At 43.7% G+C, this 17013-nt stretch overlaps 1 protein-coding gene and 1 pseudogene across 3 annotated transcripts; one reads left to right on the plus strand and one right to left on the minus strand.

The window, feature by feature from the left end:
• Positions 1–1340: 1340 nt before the first annotated feature.
• On the plus strand, positions 1341–1747 carry LOC112610196 (annotated as a pseudogene). Its single transcript, XR_003116286.1, has one exon. The product of XR_003116286.1 is annotated as a high mobility group nucleosome-binding domain-containing protein 3 pseudogene (transcript).
• A 6173-nt stretch (positions 1748–7920) lies between these two features.
• Positions 7921–13153, minus strand: CRNN (cornulin). 2 transcript variants are annotated; one of them, XM_025363507.1, is made up of 4 exons: positions 13093–13153; positions 10959–11109; positions 9070–9795; positions 7921–8892 (listed from the first exon to the last, which is right to left on the minus strand). In XM_025363507.1, the coding sequence occupies exons 2-4, from the start codon at positions 11094–11096 to the stop codon at positions 8269–8271; spliced, it is 1488 nt and encodes a 495-aa protein (XP_025219292.1). In that variant the 5' UTR covers positions 11097–11109; positions 13093–13153; the 3' UTR covers positions 7921–8268. The 2 variants fall into 2 exon arrangements, with proteins under 2 accessions (XP_025219292.1, XP_025219295.1); XM_025363510.1 differs by having other exon boundaries at positions 7921–8762; positions 8940–9795.
• Between the last annotated feature and the right edge of the window lie 3860 nt (positions 13154–17013).

Here is a 17013-nt window from a genome sequence, read left to right on the forward strand (position 1 = left end):
TGTGTGTTACTATGTTGGCACCCAGGACACCTCTCCAAAAAGTATTCCTCTTTTTGTCACTTTGTAGTATCAGCTCTTTTCCAGAGAATCCCTAAATAAACCGGAACCAGTGTCTCCTATGCATTTCACCCAGAGCCATGGGCTCATAACCACCTGATAATACCGTGGAACAGGGAGCCTCTCCCCTGGAGGGTGTTTAGTGCTGTGAGAAGGTCAAGAGGCACCTTTCAGCCATGATGGACAGGAGGTGATGCTGCCTTGAAAGTTTAGCCTTGTCTGTTCCAACAGGCCCACACCCTCACCCTCATCCCCTCTAAAAGAACTGGGTCTTGTGGATCTGTAAGCCTCTCACCACTCATGCAGACCTTAGGGGCAAAGCCATTTGGCTGCTTTACTGTCTTAGTTTTTTTCCCTCCATTAAATGGAAGTAGGTAAGAATAGGAGGTGCTTATTCCAGCCCTAACCCTGCTTACTTTCTAAAGATGTGGCCAGGGGAACCATCATTTATTAATTACTTGTAGCTCGTGTATAAATGGGGAACACTGAGGACGTGCCACACAAAGCTGAGTGGTGGCCTACATCAGTCCTGAGAGTTGAATCCACAGCCTTCTGTGAGTAACCAGGACAACAGCAGACTATAGCCTTGGTCTCAGGGCTCCTAGGAGAAGTGCACAGACCATCACTTTCTGTCTTGAGGAGGGAGAGCCACAGGATGTTGACCTCCCTGCCTCTCTGTAGGGACTGCTCCAGAAATGTGCTTTCCTAGGTGGGATAATCAGGACATCCTCACACAGTGTGCCAAGGCCCTGGAAATGATGTAGATATATAGTTTTTGGAAGATAGTTGCCAGTAGGAGTGGCTCCATGAAAGGCACTCCTTAAACACACACACACACACACACACACACACACACACACACACACACACTCAGCCCCACGGCTCAGAGCAGCCTGGGGCTGCTCTCACTACTGGTAGCTTCACTACTGAGGGTTCAGGGCCACTTACTCTGGGTGCTGCTGTGCCCCAGACCATACCACTGAGCCCGTTCCTGTCATCTTCCTTCCCATTCCAGCAGAATCACAGTTACTGCCGGAGCTCCTTTACAGGTATTAGTCGTATCTGCCACTAGGGGACAGCAGCACAGTATACTTGCCGTCTAGGCAGACTGGGACGCTACCTGGTGAAAGAGGTTTTCTGGGCCTTTGAAGTGAGGCTTCAGCCCTGAGTGTCCCTGAGGACAGGGCCATTTTACACACTACAACCAATCCAATGTGACTGGGACTTATGAGCTCTGCAAAAGCCAACAAAAATATTTGAATCAAACATAGATAGATAGGGGCTGTGCTGTGCCCTGTGCATGAGCAGCTGCAGTGGCAGAGGCAGCATCCAGAGGCAGCGCCAGCAGTTCCACCCCGTTGCTTTACTTTTTGCTGCACTGACATAGCCACTATGCAGAAGAGAAAGTCTTCAGAGAATACAGAGGGCGAAGATGGCTCCAAAGTAACTAAACAGGAGCCCACAAGATGGTCTCCCAGATGGTCAGTAAAACCTCCTCCACCAAAACCTGCACCCAAACAAAGAAAAACATCTGCTGAGAAAGAAACTGGAGCAAAGGTTAGCAGAGGTGCTAAAGGGAAGAAAGGAAAAGCAGGAAGCTGGAAAGGAAGGTACTGCACCATCTAAAAATGATGAAACTAAAGCTGAAGAGGCACAGAAAACTGAATCTGTAGTTAACCAGGGAGAATAAATTGCCATGAAAAACTGGGGTTAATTTTATGTATCTCTTGGGTCAACTTTTAAAAAGTGTTTCTACTATTTTCTAAATGTTAATTGTTTAGGACTCTACTAGTTGGCATGCAAAAATATGTAAGGATCAACATTTTACCCTCTCATAATCATGCTTTTTGGAAATTTCCATCATCCTCAAGTAAAATAAATATCAGTTGAATATTGGAAGCTGTGTGTAGGATGGATTCAGCATTCCATGCACTTGCTTTAAAATTTAGTACTGTGTATACTGTGGTGTTTTTACTGTGCATATTTGAGTTTTTCATGCAGTTTTTCTAGAGCAATAATCAGTGGTGCTTTTGAACCTAGGTTTTACGTGATTTTAATAAAACATGGATAGTTATGACCACCTGCTGACAATTTGTGGTTTAAAATAAAAGATTTTCTTGTCTACAAAAATAAAATAAAATAAATAGATGTCTTTCCATAGGTATACCTGTGTGTCAGATCCAAAATAAATGTGCAAAGGAAATCTATAAACATTTAAATTTAAATGTCTAGATATAAAGCTTTGTGAATCTCATTTATTGTTAAATTTAGTATTCATAAAAAATTCTTACCTGTTAAGCAATTTTAATATATATATATTTTCAAAAATGTGCTTTGCGACTTCTTTGCAACTGCAAAAATCTTCTTTGCAACTGCAAAGAAGTCATAGCTAAAATGAGGCAAAGGTACAACTTATGTCCTAATTCCAAAAACAAAACTATAAAATTTTTTTTCAAAAAATTTTCAGCAAAAATTGTATTTAAGTGGCCTGTGTGTACATTTCAATGTGTTTGATATGATTTGGAAGGATGATTTCTCTATCCTTTGAAAAAAATAGAGTCTGTCTCAGAAAGTGTAAACATACTTCATTCCCATCAAGTCTCTGTATTTTCCACAAATTTTCCCTCTTGTCTCTAAAATAGCATGCACATTTTTTGAAAGAAGCCTCTATGCGTAAACTTTAAAAGTCAAGGATGGGCGGTAAGTCCCTACAGGAGACGGAGGGCGTGGGCCTGAGATGCAGCAGCCTAGTTGCCTTGAATGTTACGTGAATGCCTTATGGTCACAGGGGTTTAGGGCCCCTCTCTTAGGCCTCTGGGCTCTGAACTGCTTTGAGAGAACATCCTTTCTGCCAAACCCTAACTGTTTGCCAAACCCTAACTGTTGAAAGGAATGGTCAGTCATAACCTTCCTATTCCTGCAAGGTCCTCGGAACATGGATGCTGAGATGGTGTCTTCTCCATATTTTCATGGCCAGACTTCCTGTTAAGGCTGGAGGTGAGAAGTGGAAGGACCACTTTCTATGGCTTCCTCCCCAGCCCCTTTGGATGGATCTTCATACACTCTGGTGCCCTTTCTTCTCTGTGAGGTTTGACTTGACACTGAGTTGACAGTCCGAGGACCGGGGTTTAGTCCTATCTCTGCCTCTTTCTTTCTAACTGCATAAGTTTTTGACAACACTAAAGAAACTCCATTTTGTTATTTGCTACGAGCTTGATTATGTCTATGTTTCCATAGTCACATGTCTGTATAGGGATTATGTTAATTTATGTATGTGACAGGAAAGATTAGGACATCCAATTCCTTTAACAAATAATTATTGAATGCTAGGCACTACTTCAGACACCAAAGAAACAGCAGGAACAAGACAGGCACATGTAGTATTGCTGAATTGTACCAAATTCCTCTCCATTGAGGCTGTCTCATTTTGCATTCCCACCAGAAGGTGTGAAAATGCTTGCTTCTCCCCAGCTTCATCATCGTCTCTTCTCAAACTTGCAAATTTTTGTCAGGCTGATAGTGAGAATCATCTCTCAGTATACTTTTGGTTTATGCTTCTGGTATTACAAACAACTTTAGCATCTTTTCATATATTGAAGCATCATTTGTATATTTTGTGAGCTATCTGTTTGTATCTTTTGCCTATTCTTATTTCTTATTTTGTGTGTTTGTGCCTTCTTACCCCACCTTTTTCACTCTTTTCAAAATTAGGTTGGTTTTTCTACACGTTGATTCCTAAAAAAAAAAAAAGGGGTGGGGATTATTTATTCATTTACTTACTTATTTACTTGTTGACTGCTTTTCTGTTTTAGTTGTTAACTTATACTTTTATTAATTTTTATGGCGAATTCATGTAGCTGTGTTCTACAGATCCTTATATGTCTAGTTTAATTATCATTTTCCAAAAATTCTACAATTTCATTTTACATTCAGTTCCTTTTATTCAAGAGTTTTAAAATAATGTGTGTGTGTGTTTACATATATATTGTTAATTTCCAAAGACAACAACAACAACACAAGTTTGGCAAAAGCCATCACTATTACATGTTCCTTTAAGAATGATATTTGTGACCAGGGACAATGGTTCATGCCTGTAATCCCAGCACTTTGGGAGGCTCAGGAAGGTGGATCACTTGAGCTCAGGAGTTTGAGACCAGCCTGGGAAACATGACAAAAACCCCCCTCTACAAAAAATACAAATTAGCCAGGTATGGTGGCAACGGCCTGTAATCCCAGCTACTCGGGAGGCTGAGGCAGGAGAATTGCTTGAACCTGGGAGCTGGAGGCAGCAGTGAGCTGAGATCATGCCACTGCACTCCAGCCTGGGTGACAGAGTGAGACCCTGTCTCGAAAAGAAAGAGAGAGAGAGAGAGAAGAAGAGAGAGAGCAAGAGAGAGGCAGAAAGAGAGAGAGAGAGAGAAAGAAAGAAAGAAAGAAAGAAAGAAAGAAAGAAAGAAAGAAAGAAAGAAAGAAAGAAGGAAAGAAAGAAAGAAAGAAAGAAAGAAAGAAAGAAAGAAAGAGAGAAAGGAAGGAAGGAAGGAAGAGAGAGAAAGAAAGGAAGGAAGAAAAGAAAGAAAAGAAAAAGCAATAAATAAATAATTCTGTTATTATTATTATTGAGACAGGGTCTCCGTCTGTCATCTAGGCTGGAATGCAGTGGCACAATCTCAGCTCACTGCAACCTCTGCCTCCTGGGATCAAGTGATCCTCCTTCTTTAGCCTCCTGAGTATCTGGGACTACAGGCGTGTGCCACCATGCCCAGATAATTTTTGTATTTTTCTTTTTGTTGAAATGGGATCTCACTATGTTGCCCAGGCTGGTCTTGAACTCCTGAGCTCAAACGATCTGTCTGCCTCAGCCTCCCAAAGTGCTGGGATTACAGGCGTGAGCCACGACACCTGGGCCTATTTCTAGTTTTGAGTAATGCGTTGAAGTTTTCTTTGTGACCTGATATTGAATATTTCATGTGTAGAAGGTATAGTCTTTTCTTGTTAGGTTAATACATTGCTGGACTATACGTCTGTAGAGTTCTTTGTATTTTATTGAATGCACTGTTTCTTCTCTACACTTACTGTCTTAAGCTGAGAGAGGTGATTAAAGTGCCCTATTATTACTATGTTATTTTCTTTAAGTTTTTCCTTGTATCTCTTATAGTTTCTGCATCATCAGAGTTGTGCTACATTATTGAATGCATAGATACTAAAAACCATTACATCTTCATTGTGAAATTATAGCATTTAGCATTTTAAAGCATCCTTCTTAGTCTTATTTAATGCTTTTTGATCTAATCCGGGATCAACATCATGACTCCAGATTTCTAAATTTTGTTTTAACCTGCATTTTCCTGATATATATTAACTCAACCACCTCATTTACAAATTGTTTTCTGACTCCCTTTGATTTGCATACCTCCTGTAAGGAGCATAGACTTGTATAGAGCTAATAAGCCAACTTGTTCATCTAGTAGTGAGTTAAGCTCTTGACATTATTATTATAAATATGTTTGACCTCAGTCTATCACACTCTTTTGTATCCTATTTATGAAAATATATATCTTTTACATAAATAACATCATCCACTCTGTTGTCTGTTTTATTTGCTTTTTTCTAGAATGTCTTTTGGTGTTGAGGAAGGTTCGTATTTGTGTTGTCATCTTGTAGTATATCTTTATGTAATATGTATTCTGTATTCCCCCTTCGCTTTAATAAGTGGCATATTCACCTCCTACTCTAAGTAATAATAAAATTTTCTAGAAATTTTCACCTTACCTTCCTTCTTCTTTCCTCAGTATCTAATGTGAAGTGATATCCTTTTACTCCCAGTTTTTCCTTGTAAGCCTATGCTTATATTAAGACAATCAGGGACCTCATTCTACTTTCTGTATGCTTTCTCTTTCTCCCTTCATTTTTTTGTTAGCTGTATTGTATTTAAATTTTCAGTGCATATAACATGGAATGCTATTCTGTCACCTTTATCCATATTATGTAGTCTTAGTTCTACAGTGAAATATATTTAAATGTGCATCATCAGCTTGTATGCCAAACAGTTCTATGATTCAGGGTTTAGTGTGTAGGTATGTGTGCTGATTCTCTAGTAGATTCCCCAGAACGGGCTTATGGGAGCAATATTCCCTGAGTCTTTGCATTTTCTTTGCTGTTTTTCTTTGGCCTTTGTACTTACAAGCCAATGTGAATCGATATAAAATCAACTTGTCCTCAGAAGAACAACCTTGCCTTTCACACATTTACCCTTTACTACTCTGGCTCCAGCTCTAGATTTTTGTTTGGTATATTAGTTTTCTATCACTCCTGTAACAGTTCACCATAAACTTAATGCCTCAAAATGACAACAATTTTATTCTCTTACAGCCCTGAAGGTCAGGAGTCTAAAATCGAGGTGGCAGAAGAGCTATGTTACTTTTGAAGGCTCTAGAAGAAAATGTCTTGCCTTTTCCAGATTCTATTCTCCACACATTCTTTGGCTCATAGCACATGGCCACAGCCACTGGTTTCATCACCACACTTCCTTTTATTGACTTTGATCCTCTTATCTCACTCTCGTAAGGAACCTTGTGATTATATTGGACTCACCCAGATAATCCAGAATAACCCCCTCCTGTCCTATCTCAAGATTCCTAACTAAATCACATCTGTGAAGTCCCATTTTGCCATACAAGGTGACATATTCACAGGTTTCCGAGATTAGGTCGTGGACGTCTTTGGAGGTTGTTATTTAGCCTACATTTTGTTTTTGTTTGGCTGTTGTTTATTCCACATTTTGTTTTTTCCTTAGCGATTTCCCTTACCTCCTGTAAACCCATAATGCAGTGGAAAAAATGCTTTACGCAGGATCTAGTTATTTTGTCTTGGGAAATCTTTCAGAGTATCTAGTCTTCTCTACTGACAAAAGCACAAGACCCCCAATAAATTTCTAAACAATATTAATTGGCTCCAAACTTTAGAACCAGCATCTGTAGGGTTAGGTTTATACATCTTTTTTTTTTTTTTTTGAGATGGAGTCTTGCTCTGTTGCCCAGGCTGGAGTGCAGTGGTGCGATCTCGGCTCACTACAACCTCCACCTCTGGGGTTCAGGAGATTCTCCTGCCTCAGCCTCCTGAGTAGCTAGGAGTATAGGCACCCACCATCACGCCTGGCTAATTTTTGTATTTTTAGTAGAGACAGGGTTTTACCATGTTGGCCAGGCTGGTCTTGAACTTCTGGCCTCAGGTGATCTGCCCACCTCGGTCTCCCAAAGTGCTGGGATTACAGGTGTGAGCCACTGTGCCTGCCCTATAAATCTTTATTTTAAAAACTGTTCTTCTGGTCACTCTTATAATAAACCAGAATTGATAGTCTCTACCCCATAACATGGTTTATATCTGGTGGGTGAGACATCATGAGAGGTCAGAGCTGACAATGATGGGGAGGTAGGAAGGGAAGCACAAAATTCTGGCCCCTGGCTTAGTACCTGGTAACACAAGCCTTCTCGCTCTTTCCCTTCACAGTCACTGGGAACCTTCTTCCATTTCTCGGTAATCTTAAATCAGCTTTCCTGTGTGACCTTACAGGTAAATAGAGGTTTAACACTATAGAATTAGAGGTAGTGAAAGACCAAGAAGAATTTTGCCTATCTAATACTAGTTGTCCTTTCAGGGCCATCATAAAGAAAGCACCTTTTCTACGAAACCTTAGATGGTCCATCTCTGCCAAGTATTAAATATGATATATAGCAGGAATCTCATATAATATCTTCTCAACTAGTTGCTCTTCAAAGGTAGGGACTATGTCCAGTTCATCATCTCATAACTCTACAGCCCTTGGCCTGTAATGTCAACAGAAGGTGATTGAATGAGACACAGAGGCCAGTTGCGTAAGGTTTTATTGATGCATTAGGGTAGATTGGGCAATAGACAGATGTCAGAGATAAAAATAGTCCTGAAACCCCCACAAGATGAGGACAATTCAGTACAAAGGGGTGACTTGCTCTGCGTCTTCCTGCTCCTGAGAGGGTCTGCACTGCAAAGCAGGTAAGAGAGGAGTTTAGGATAGAAAGCTCCTTGCAGAAATGATCTCATTGAGAAAGACCTAAAAGGGAAGCTGCGTAATAAAGAGTTGATGTCCAGGGATGCGCCCACTGGACTGGTCATGCAGGACAAGCCAAACTCTCTTCAGCTGTCTTCTTCCAGTACTGGACATTGGAGTTGAGGGAGTCATGGCTTGTTGCTTCTCAAGTAGGAATACAGCTCCCTAGCTGTGATGCCTTGCTTCTCTTCTGGCTGGGCTGCATCCTGGCCCTGTGCTGAGGAAACACTGGTATGCAAGTTGCCCTGGTCCAGCCTGAAGATTGCTGTCTCCCTTGAGTGGTCATCAACCCATTCCTCACCAACCACAGTGGGCTGTATGTCTCCCTGCCCTTCTGTCACATTGTGCCTTGGGTGAGTGCTGCTCCACTCCTGCCTTCCTGACTCAGTGCTTGCCCCAGTCTGGGCCTGTCCTCCTGGTACTGTCTCTCCTGCCTCAGGGTTGCTCACTTGTGTCCATTTTTGACCACTACCTGGCTGCGTCTGGGTCTGTCCCTGTTCTCCAGCCCCTCCGTGGCTTACAGTTTGGCTTCTATCCTGCTCCACAGTCTGGGTGTGTGACCCTGCCTGTGTCTGAGCATGTCCTCCTGCCACAGCCTGGCTGGTCTGGCTCCTGCCTTGACCTTGGATCTCAGTCCCTCTGTTCTGGTCATTGATGGACCCCTGTGTCTGGGTGCTGGTGCTTTCTGTCTGGTGGCCGCTGTCCTGCTCCACGGTCTGGGTGGGTGTCTGGGTGTGTGTCCCTGCCTGTATCTGAGCATGTCCTGTCACAGCCTGGCTGGTCTGGCTCCTGCCCTGACCGTGGATCTCAGTCCCACTGTTCTGGCCATTGGTGGACCCCTGTGTCTGGGTGCTGGTGCTTCCTGTCTGGTGGCTGCTGTCCTGCTCCACAGTCTGGGTGGGCGTCTGGGTGTGTGATCCTGCCTGTGCCTGAGCATGTCCTCCTGTTACAGCCTGGCTGGCCTGGCTCCTGCCTTGACCATGGATCTCAATCCCTCTGTTCTGGTCATTGGTGGCCTCCTGTGTCTGGCTGCTGGTTCTTCCTGTCTGGTGGCTACTGTCCTGCTCCACAGTCTGGGTGGCACCTGCCTGGGTCTGAGTTCCAGATCCAGTCACAGTCTCACTGGTCTGGTGGGCTCTGTCCTGTTCCCTGGTCTGTGGCTGTCTCTCTGGCCTCATCTGTGTGGTCTGATGCCTCTTGCCTTCTCCAGCTCTCTGGGTCTGCTCTGTGTGCCCAGAGCGTTGTATCTGCGGACTTGTTCTCTCCTGGCTCTGGGACTCAGCTTGCCTGTCATAGCTGCTGACCCACGCAGAGCCAGTGGCCTGACCCTGGGTCTGAGCCCCAGGCCTGCTCTGCCCTCTGGAAGGCTGCTTGCTCTGTCCATGGCTGCTCCCCTCATAATGCTGCCCTTTCCCTGCCCTTCCCACTTCAGTGCCACTTCTCTGTCCTTCACTCAGCTCCTGCCAGGCCCCAGAATGGAGGCTTCCAGACTCTTGAGAGCTGCAGGCTTCCTCAGGACTCTCGCTCAGTGTCTTGAAACAGGCCTGGGCGACTTTAAACACCAAGACCAGGAATTCCTTGAATTCCACAGTCCCTGTGTGGTCTTCATCCAGCAGACGCAGGACCTCGTCCACAGTGGCTGGATCGTGGGGTTTCTGAGGAGAAGATGAGGTGGAGTCAGCAGCCCTCCCCTGAGGAGGACGTGGGCAGGCCCCTTCCACGCTGCTGCCAGCTTCCCCTGCCACAGACCCCACACTCCACACACATACGGCTACAGCAGCAGCAAGACTTAGTTGCCTTTATTTTTTATTTTTTTAGTCCTGTCTCTCTCCCTCAAGTATAGGGAGCGTTTTTTGTTTTGTAGCCTCTATTTGGCACAATTTCTGCGCTACAGGAAAATTAGATAAAGGTTTATTGAAGATTTAATAAATTATTGAATTCACAATGCAACTTTTTGGGCTCTCAGGTTGACTGTCTGAACTGCCCCTGGCATCTTGCCCCTGGCATCTTGCCCCTGGCACTGAGGCCTTAGTCTCTTCAGCAGGCCCAGCACAAAGAGCAGCAGGTTGGGAACACAGCCCCATGGGAATTCTGTGCTCTCCTCACTGAGGCCCAGATGTTTTCCCACGATAAAGAGGGAGGGATGCAGTGGGCCTACAGGGCTGCCCTGAGCATGTGGACGCAGCATACATCTGTGCCCATACATCCTTGTCCCCAAGGCCATCATCATCCCAGTTGCTTTAGATGCAAACCAAAGACAGGAAAGTGCATCAGGCCTTGGTTCCGGTTTGTCAGGAGGGGTGGGGCCCCGAAGTCTCCCCCTAGCTTTTAACAACCTGCTCTTCAAAATTTCGTTTCTCATGTGATCAGTCTGCTAATATTTTTGAGTAACTGCTTTGTGCAAGCCCAGAGCTATGCTTCTAATGAATGCCTATGAATGGATGATTACATTTCAGATAGACGTGGGAAATATTTACGATATCAAATTTAAGAGGCAGCAGAAAGCAGCAATTATTTTCATTTTGAAATATTCCAAGGCTATGCTCCTCTCTGAGTTGTTCTTTTAGAGCCCCTTTACCTTGTCTTTAAGTTAGAATTAATTAAAACCAAGGTTTTAATCTAAAGAGCCAGGACTTGCCAACTCCCATGACCATCTCTGGTTCTTTCACCTTTTATTCTGCCTGCACAGTTGCCATCTGTCCTGGCAGGCCTGGGTTTATCTGCTGCCTCCTCAAATTCCCCAGGCAAGGCCTCTGCAGGCAAACAAGGTTTCACTTTCCTGCTATGTCCCTTCTCCACCCAGTTCAGCACACCGTACCACAATCACATCGGCAAACTCTTGCTCCAAGAGTCTTTTCAGCTCCCCTCGGGTGAGCGCTGTGCAGCTGCCCTCCGTCCTTGCGTAGCGCCTGAAGGCCTCGATGATCCCATTAATGTTTCTCAGTAACTGAGGCATCTTTGAAGTCAACCTGGACAAGATGAAAAATCCCCTTGGAGGTTCCATAATCAAACTCAGCTGTTTCCTTTAGAGCACGTCTGCTGCTAGGTCTTTCCTTGCATGTTCAGCTGTTTTTGGTCTTCCTTTGTCCTTTCCTATGTAATACATCTTATGTGTGGGAAGGAGGAACACACAGGATGGAGGCAGGTTCCTGAGTCACAATTAAATGCTGGCCCCATCACCTACATATGGTGTGAGCTGGGACAAATTGCTTTGCCTCTCAATGCCTCAGTTTACTCATTGTAAATGAAGGTGATATTAGTACTCTATAGGATTATTGTGAAGATTTAAAGACATAATTCATAAAAAGCATTTGGCAGATGCCTGGCTTATATTAAGTGTTCCTTATTAAATATAATTATTATGCTATTATACACATATACACACATACAATTTTTGTACACTTATATAATCACTCTACTGCTCACAAGGCACTTGCCTGTGCATCATCTCCTCTAATCCTTATTATTTCCACTTTTTTTAATAAGTGAGGAAACAGGCTCAGAGAAGTTAAGCCATACAATTTTTAAGGAGCAAAGAAATCCTAGAATCCATCTCTCCTTAAGCCAAATGCAATGGGCTTTCTAGAATGTACCCTGTGGACAGGATTTATTTGCTCATCACAAGGTGTTAGGGTCCCACTGGGAACACCAAGAGAGGAAGTAAACACACATGTCAGTCAACCCCTGTCTTGGATGGGAGCCAAGAAGGAATTCCAGGGACACAGCCCTCCTTTCTTGTTTTCTTTTCTGGGAAAGTGGGAAGAAGCTGGGCTACCACCTGCTGGGAATGCTCAGGAGGGGGAACCTTCTTTGGGTGGGAGGCCTTCCAGTTCTGAAGGCCCAAGTTTCTCTGACTGTCACTTCTGTCCACAGCCTTGGGACTTATCAGAAAAGTCAGCTTGCCCAACAGGCATGTGGCTCCATTAGGCCCAGATTTCTGGTGACCTACGAGTTGCTTCTTAATCAAAGGGAAAGCTTTTCTTTTTCATTAGCCAGAAGTCTGGAGGTAGGTTGAGGTGGGGCCTGGGTTTGGCTACATGAACAAGAGGAAAAGAAACTTGAACATTCATTAAGCAGAAGCCTTGGAGAGACCCAAAGGAGATGGTATCAAAGATGACAAGTCTCAAATGCAAGGAGAGATGCAGCGCACGGCAGCTGGAAACCCAAAGCGAGGATGGGACGAGGCAGATATAGGTAGGAGAAGAAAGAGAAAAAAGGAAGGAAGGAGACTTGAGTTCTAGAAAAAGCAGATCGGTGTGGCCATGAGGACTCAGTAGGTTACAGCAAAAAGTGGGTTGTTCAGGAGAAACCCTTTCTCGGATCTGATAACCAACAATTTCAGGCAAACTTTTCATCAAGGTAAAAAACTGGGAATATTTTTCCTCAACATAGATGAAAAATATCTTTCTTTTTTTATAACCATGTAGCCAACTTTAACCACTGAACTTTAGATAATAAAAATAGTAAGATGACGTTTTAGTTGCATTTTAGATTCCTTAGAATAAATCTACAAATATTTTGCCTAAATATCACCCTGGTGTAGGAGAGGGGAATCATGTAAGCTCCTTCATTCATGACACAGTTTGATCTTATTGTTCTAGGTTGGTATAAGTAAACTGATTCTGATCCCACAGACTCTCAGCACTGCAAAGAAGCTTCCAGAGCCTTAGAAACAAGAAACCTTTGCTGATCCAGGAAGGCCCATGGGTGGCCCCATAGCAGCTGCCCACACAGTTTCCCAGTGACAGGAGTTGATGCCAGGCCAGCCTCAGGGAGGAAGAGAAAGTTGGATTGCTTTAGGAGAGCATGTTTCCCAGCGTTAGCGTTGGTTTGCCCAATGCCCACAGCTAGATCTGAAGGACGCATAGCCCATACCTGACAGCCTCAGTTTTATGAGCTCAGATCCCCAAGACACTGAGAATGAGAAAGAGGTTTCTTATGAGGGGACTTACCTAATGCCCAGGCGGGATGAAACAAGTGGCTGTTAAGTAGTGTGAGGAGTACCAGGTCAGTGTGATGAGAATCTTTTATAGGGGTTTTAACCAAGGCTCTTGTTTTAGACAGGATATCCTGCCCTATGGGAAGACTTGATTCATCCAAGATTCAGCCCAGCCCAGCCCCACCTCCTCTTGTCTCTGTTTTACCTGCTGATGTGTGACTGCCTTGGTCTAATTAGCAGGCCCCTCCCACCACATTTGGTGCCTTCTGTAGCTGAGTCCTCTTGACAGGAAAGCTTCTTTCCATTGTGATGGGCTCAGCAGTGCTTGGCACAGGCTGGGGTCCTGGTGAACATTCTTTGTCTCCATGAGCCTACAAAGTCATGGGACTCTTCCCTCCACCCCGCTTTTTTTTTGTTTTTGAGATGGAGTCCTCTCGCCCAGGTGGAGTGCAGTGGTGCGATCTCGGCTCACTGCAACCTCCACCTCCCAGGTTCAAGTAATTCTCTGCCTCAACCTCCTGAGTAGCCGAAATTACAGATGTGAGCCACCATGCCTGGCTAATTTTTGTATTTTTAGTAGAGACAGGGTTTCACCATGTTGACCAGGCTGGTCTCGAACTCCTGACCTTGTGATTCACCTGCCTCTGTCTCCAAAGTGCTGAGATTACAGGCGTGAGCTACCGTGCCCAGCCACTCTTTCCTTTTTTAATATAAACGTTCAAGAATATATCTATTGAGGTTAACTTTTACAAAGTAGCCACTTTGAGAGACCACACATGTTTTTGTGGTGATGTTACTCAGAACTGCTATTACTTAGAACATTTTTTGAATTCTTGTTTTGCAAGTGCCTTTCACACCTAGTGTATGAGACACAAGAAAGCCAGTTTCATCTTTTTAAAGTTGGGTCTCATTTTTAAATTAAAACAAAAAAGTTAATACTTTCCTACCGCATGCTATGGGTAGGTAGATTTTGTAGCTGGTGAGAAAAAAGGCTTACCATGATCGTGTGCAAACTCCTCATTGCAAGGACAGGAAACTCAACGGGCGGCTAATCAGCAAATATTTGTGGAAAGCTTGCTCCATTTCAGGCAGAGGGCTAAGGCCCTAGGAATAGAGTGTTGAATACAATGTCAGCAGTTTCAACTCTCATGAAGTCTATAGCCTGGCCATCCCAGGGGAAAGTCCCCAAGAGGTTAATGATAATGGTAATGGCCATTTCATTTCATTTGATTTTAGTTCATTTTCATTACCATCTCATCTTATTTGATCTCCCTAGTAATCCCCTGAGGTGGTATGGCTAAGCCCAATTCATAATGAGAACACTGAGAAATCCTCAAAGAAGTAGCCACTCAGGGAAGAAGAGACGGTGCTGGACTAGAGCCCCTCAGACTCCAGGCCCGTGTTCTCTGTTGCACCATGCTGCCGTTTATTCTTCTCTCATTGAGTTTTGGCACTTTATAAACATCACACGTATCCTCAATGCATGAAGAACCATTCCTGAGGAGGAAGTTTTCTGAGCTCTGAAGCCAAGTCCCAAAGAGGGCTCTTGAGTGGCACTTTGCAGATAATATATACTGTATAGCTTCCTGAGTGACTCTGGAAGGGAAAACCATCTTTACCATCCTCACTTATAGATCAGCATGCAGCAGACAGGAAAGGGAAAAACAGGCTGGGAAGGCATGGTAAGGGCCTTGGTTGCAGAGACTGGTGTATTGAGGGCAGCCCCGTAGCAACAGCACAGCCTCCAGCACATCCCCTCAGGGCACAGAGCACTGGGGAGCTCCAGACTGCAGGAGGGCAGGATGCAGGCTTTGTGTTTGGAAAGATCTATCTACATGGGGATGGGTTGGCTCCAGTCCTGGGGTGAAGGTGGGATAGGCATGTTGGTCAGGGAAAAGCAGAATAGGGGCCCCAACCTTTGGGAACAAGATGGGGCTGAGGTTGCTTCTAGCTGGTCACAGTTAGAAGAAGGCCAGTGTGAAAGGGTGAAGTTGGAGAACGAGAGGGAGAGCCGATTAGACCTTCTTCTGTGGGTGGTGTTTGAACTTTTTCTGAAGGGGCTTAGAACTTCCAGAAATGTTTGGGAACTGAGGGAAAGTTAGGGAAGTAACAAGCCAGAGGTTGTATCTAGAAGATGAATGTGGGGTAGGTATTATTAACCCAGTTTATAGACGAAGAAATCAAGGCACAGAGAATAAGTAAGTAAACTTAAGTAAACTACCCAAGGTCACATACCTAGGAAGTTAGACCTGAATTTGAACTTAGGTCTGCCTGCCTCCAAAGCCTAATAGGTCTTTACATGTGCCTGGGGCAGGACTGAGCTATGGGGAGCTGGGGTACCATAGAAGTGGAGGTTAAAGAACTGTATGTGTGTGTTGGGCCAGTGGAGGTGGGTTGAAGTGTGCAGGTGGGGCTGGGGGAGGTGAGTTGGCAGAGATTGGGACTGAGCCTGTAATTGAGTGTGCAAGTTTCTTAGTTTGTAAAGTTTGTGAGGAGATGTTATAAGTTAGTGTGCAAGTTGTCAGAATCAAAATGGAGTCATTTGTCTTCAAAAAAATCCTTGACAAATATAGAGCTAGGGAAGGCTGCGAAGAGAGAGTTCTCATGCTTGTACACCTGATAACAAAACTGTCACAAAAGACTGCAAAAACCACAACCTTGCACAAAGGCCATAATAGCCTTACACAACAAATGCTTCTGTGAGGACATCTGCCCAGCAACTCCCTGTCCAATGTCATACTAGCAACACCATTGTTATTGATCTTTGTAGCCAAGAATATGCATTTCAATACAATTATGTAATTTTTATCATTTTTCCTGTAAGAACTTTTGTTTTCCTTTACCTCCCTGAATATGCACGTAGTTTACTATGGCACATGTATTCCCATTGCAATGCCCTATTCTCAAATAAATAGCTTTTCTTTAAAGAGAGCCTCTCTATGGTTATTATTTAAATTGACACTAGTGACTCTATTTAGTAGTTACATTTTATGGGTATGCTGGAGGACAGTGAGACCAGGTGCTGGATCAGAAACTCAGCAGTGAAAACCCAGTTTTGCACTTTGATTCCTTCTTATACACTTACTCAACAATGTGTTGCTGACCTCTACTTGATTTATTCCTACAAGATACAAGCAGTATTTGCTACACTTAGTGGGCTACAAATTAAGATTGCTTTCCAGAAAACCAGCCCAATTGGGCAAACAGGCCCTACACACCAAAAACAGTTATTTTAAAATGAAAAGTAGAAATTTTTAGAATGTTAAATAAAAAATATTGTCAAATACCACAAGGTCTTGGGTAAAGAATCACTGCTCAGGAATATGAGAGATCAGGGTCTATGTCAGCAACACCTCCCTACCTATGCTTGTTTTGGTTTGCTAGTTTTATTTTACTTTATTTTATTTGCTAAGTGCCTACTATGTACAGACACTGTGCTAAAAGCTTATACATATCATTTTATTTAACTCTCACAACAACTCTATGGTAGCAAAGATATTATCCCAATTTCATAGATGAAGAAATTATCATTAACTAACTTAATTTTCTAAAGACAGAAAATAAACGGCAAAGGCAGGATTTGAACCCAAACCTGTTCAACTTCGGAGCCCAGCATCTTAATCACTCTGCTTTGCATCTTGGCTGAAGTTTCTTACCTGAAGTCTGGGAAATTCCCTTTGACTTAAACCCAGCTTAACATGGTGTGTTCCAGCTTAACCACTACGTGAACTAGCTGTGGGACCACAGAGTAACAAATAGGGCAAGTTCGCAAATCCAGAGGCCCTGTGACATGCTGGGGACAAAGCCCAAGGAAATAGTCTCTCTTCATACTGACACTTCTCCTCCTTCCACCTTCCCCCTTGTTCAATGACAAAATCCAGAATGTTTGGCAAAAGCATCTGTAAGTTCAGCCCAGGAGAACAGCTGGGCTTTC

This window comes from Theropithecus gelada, chromosome 1 (assembly GCF_003255815.1).
Source record: "Theropithecus gelada isolate Dixy chromosome 1, Tgel_1.0, whole genome shotgun sequence".
NCBI lineage: Eukaryota > Metazoa > Chordata > Mammalia > Primates > Cercopithecidae > Theropithecus > Theropithecus gelada.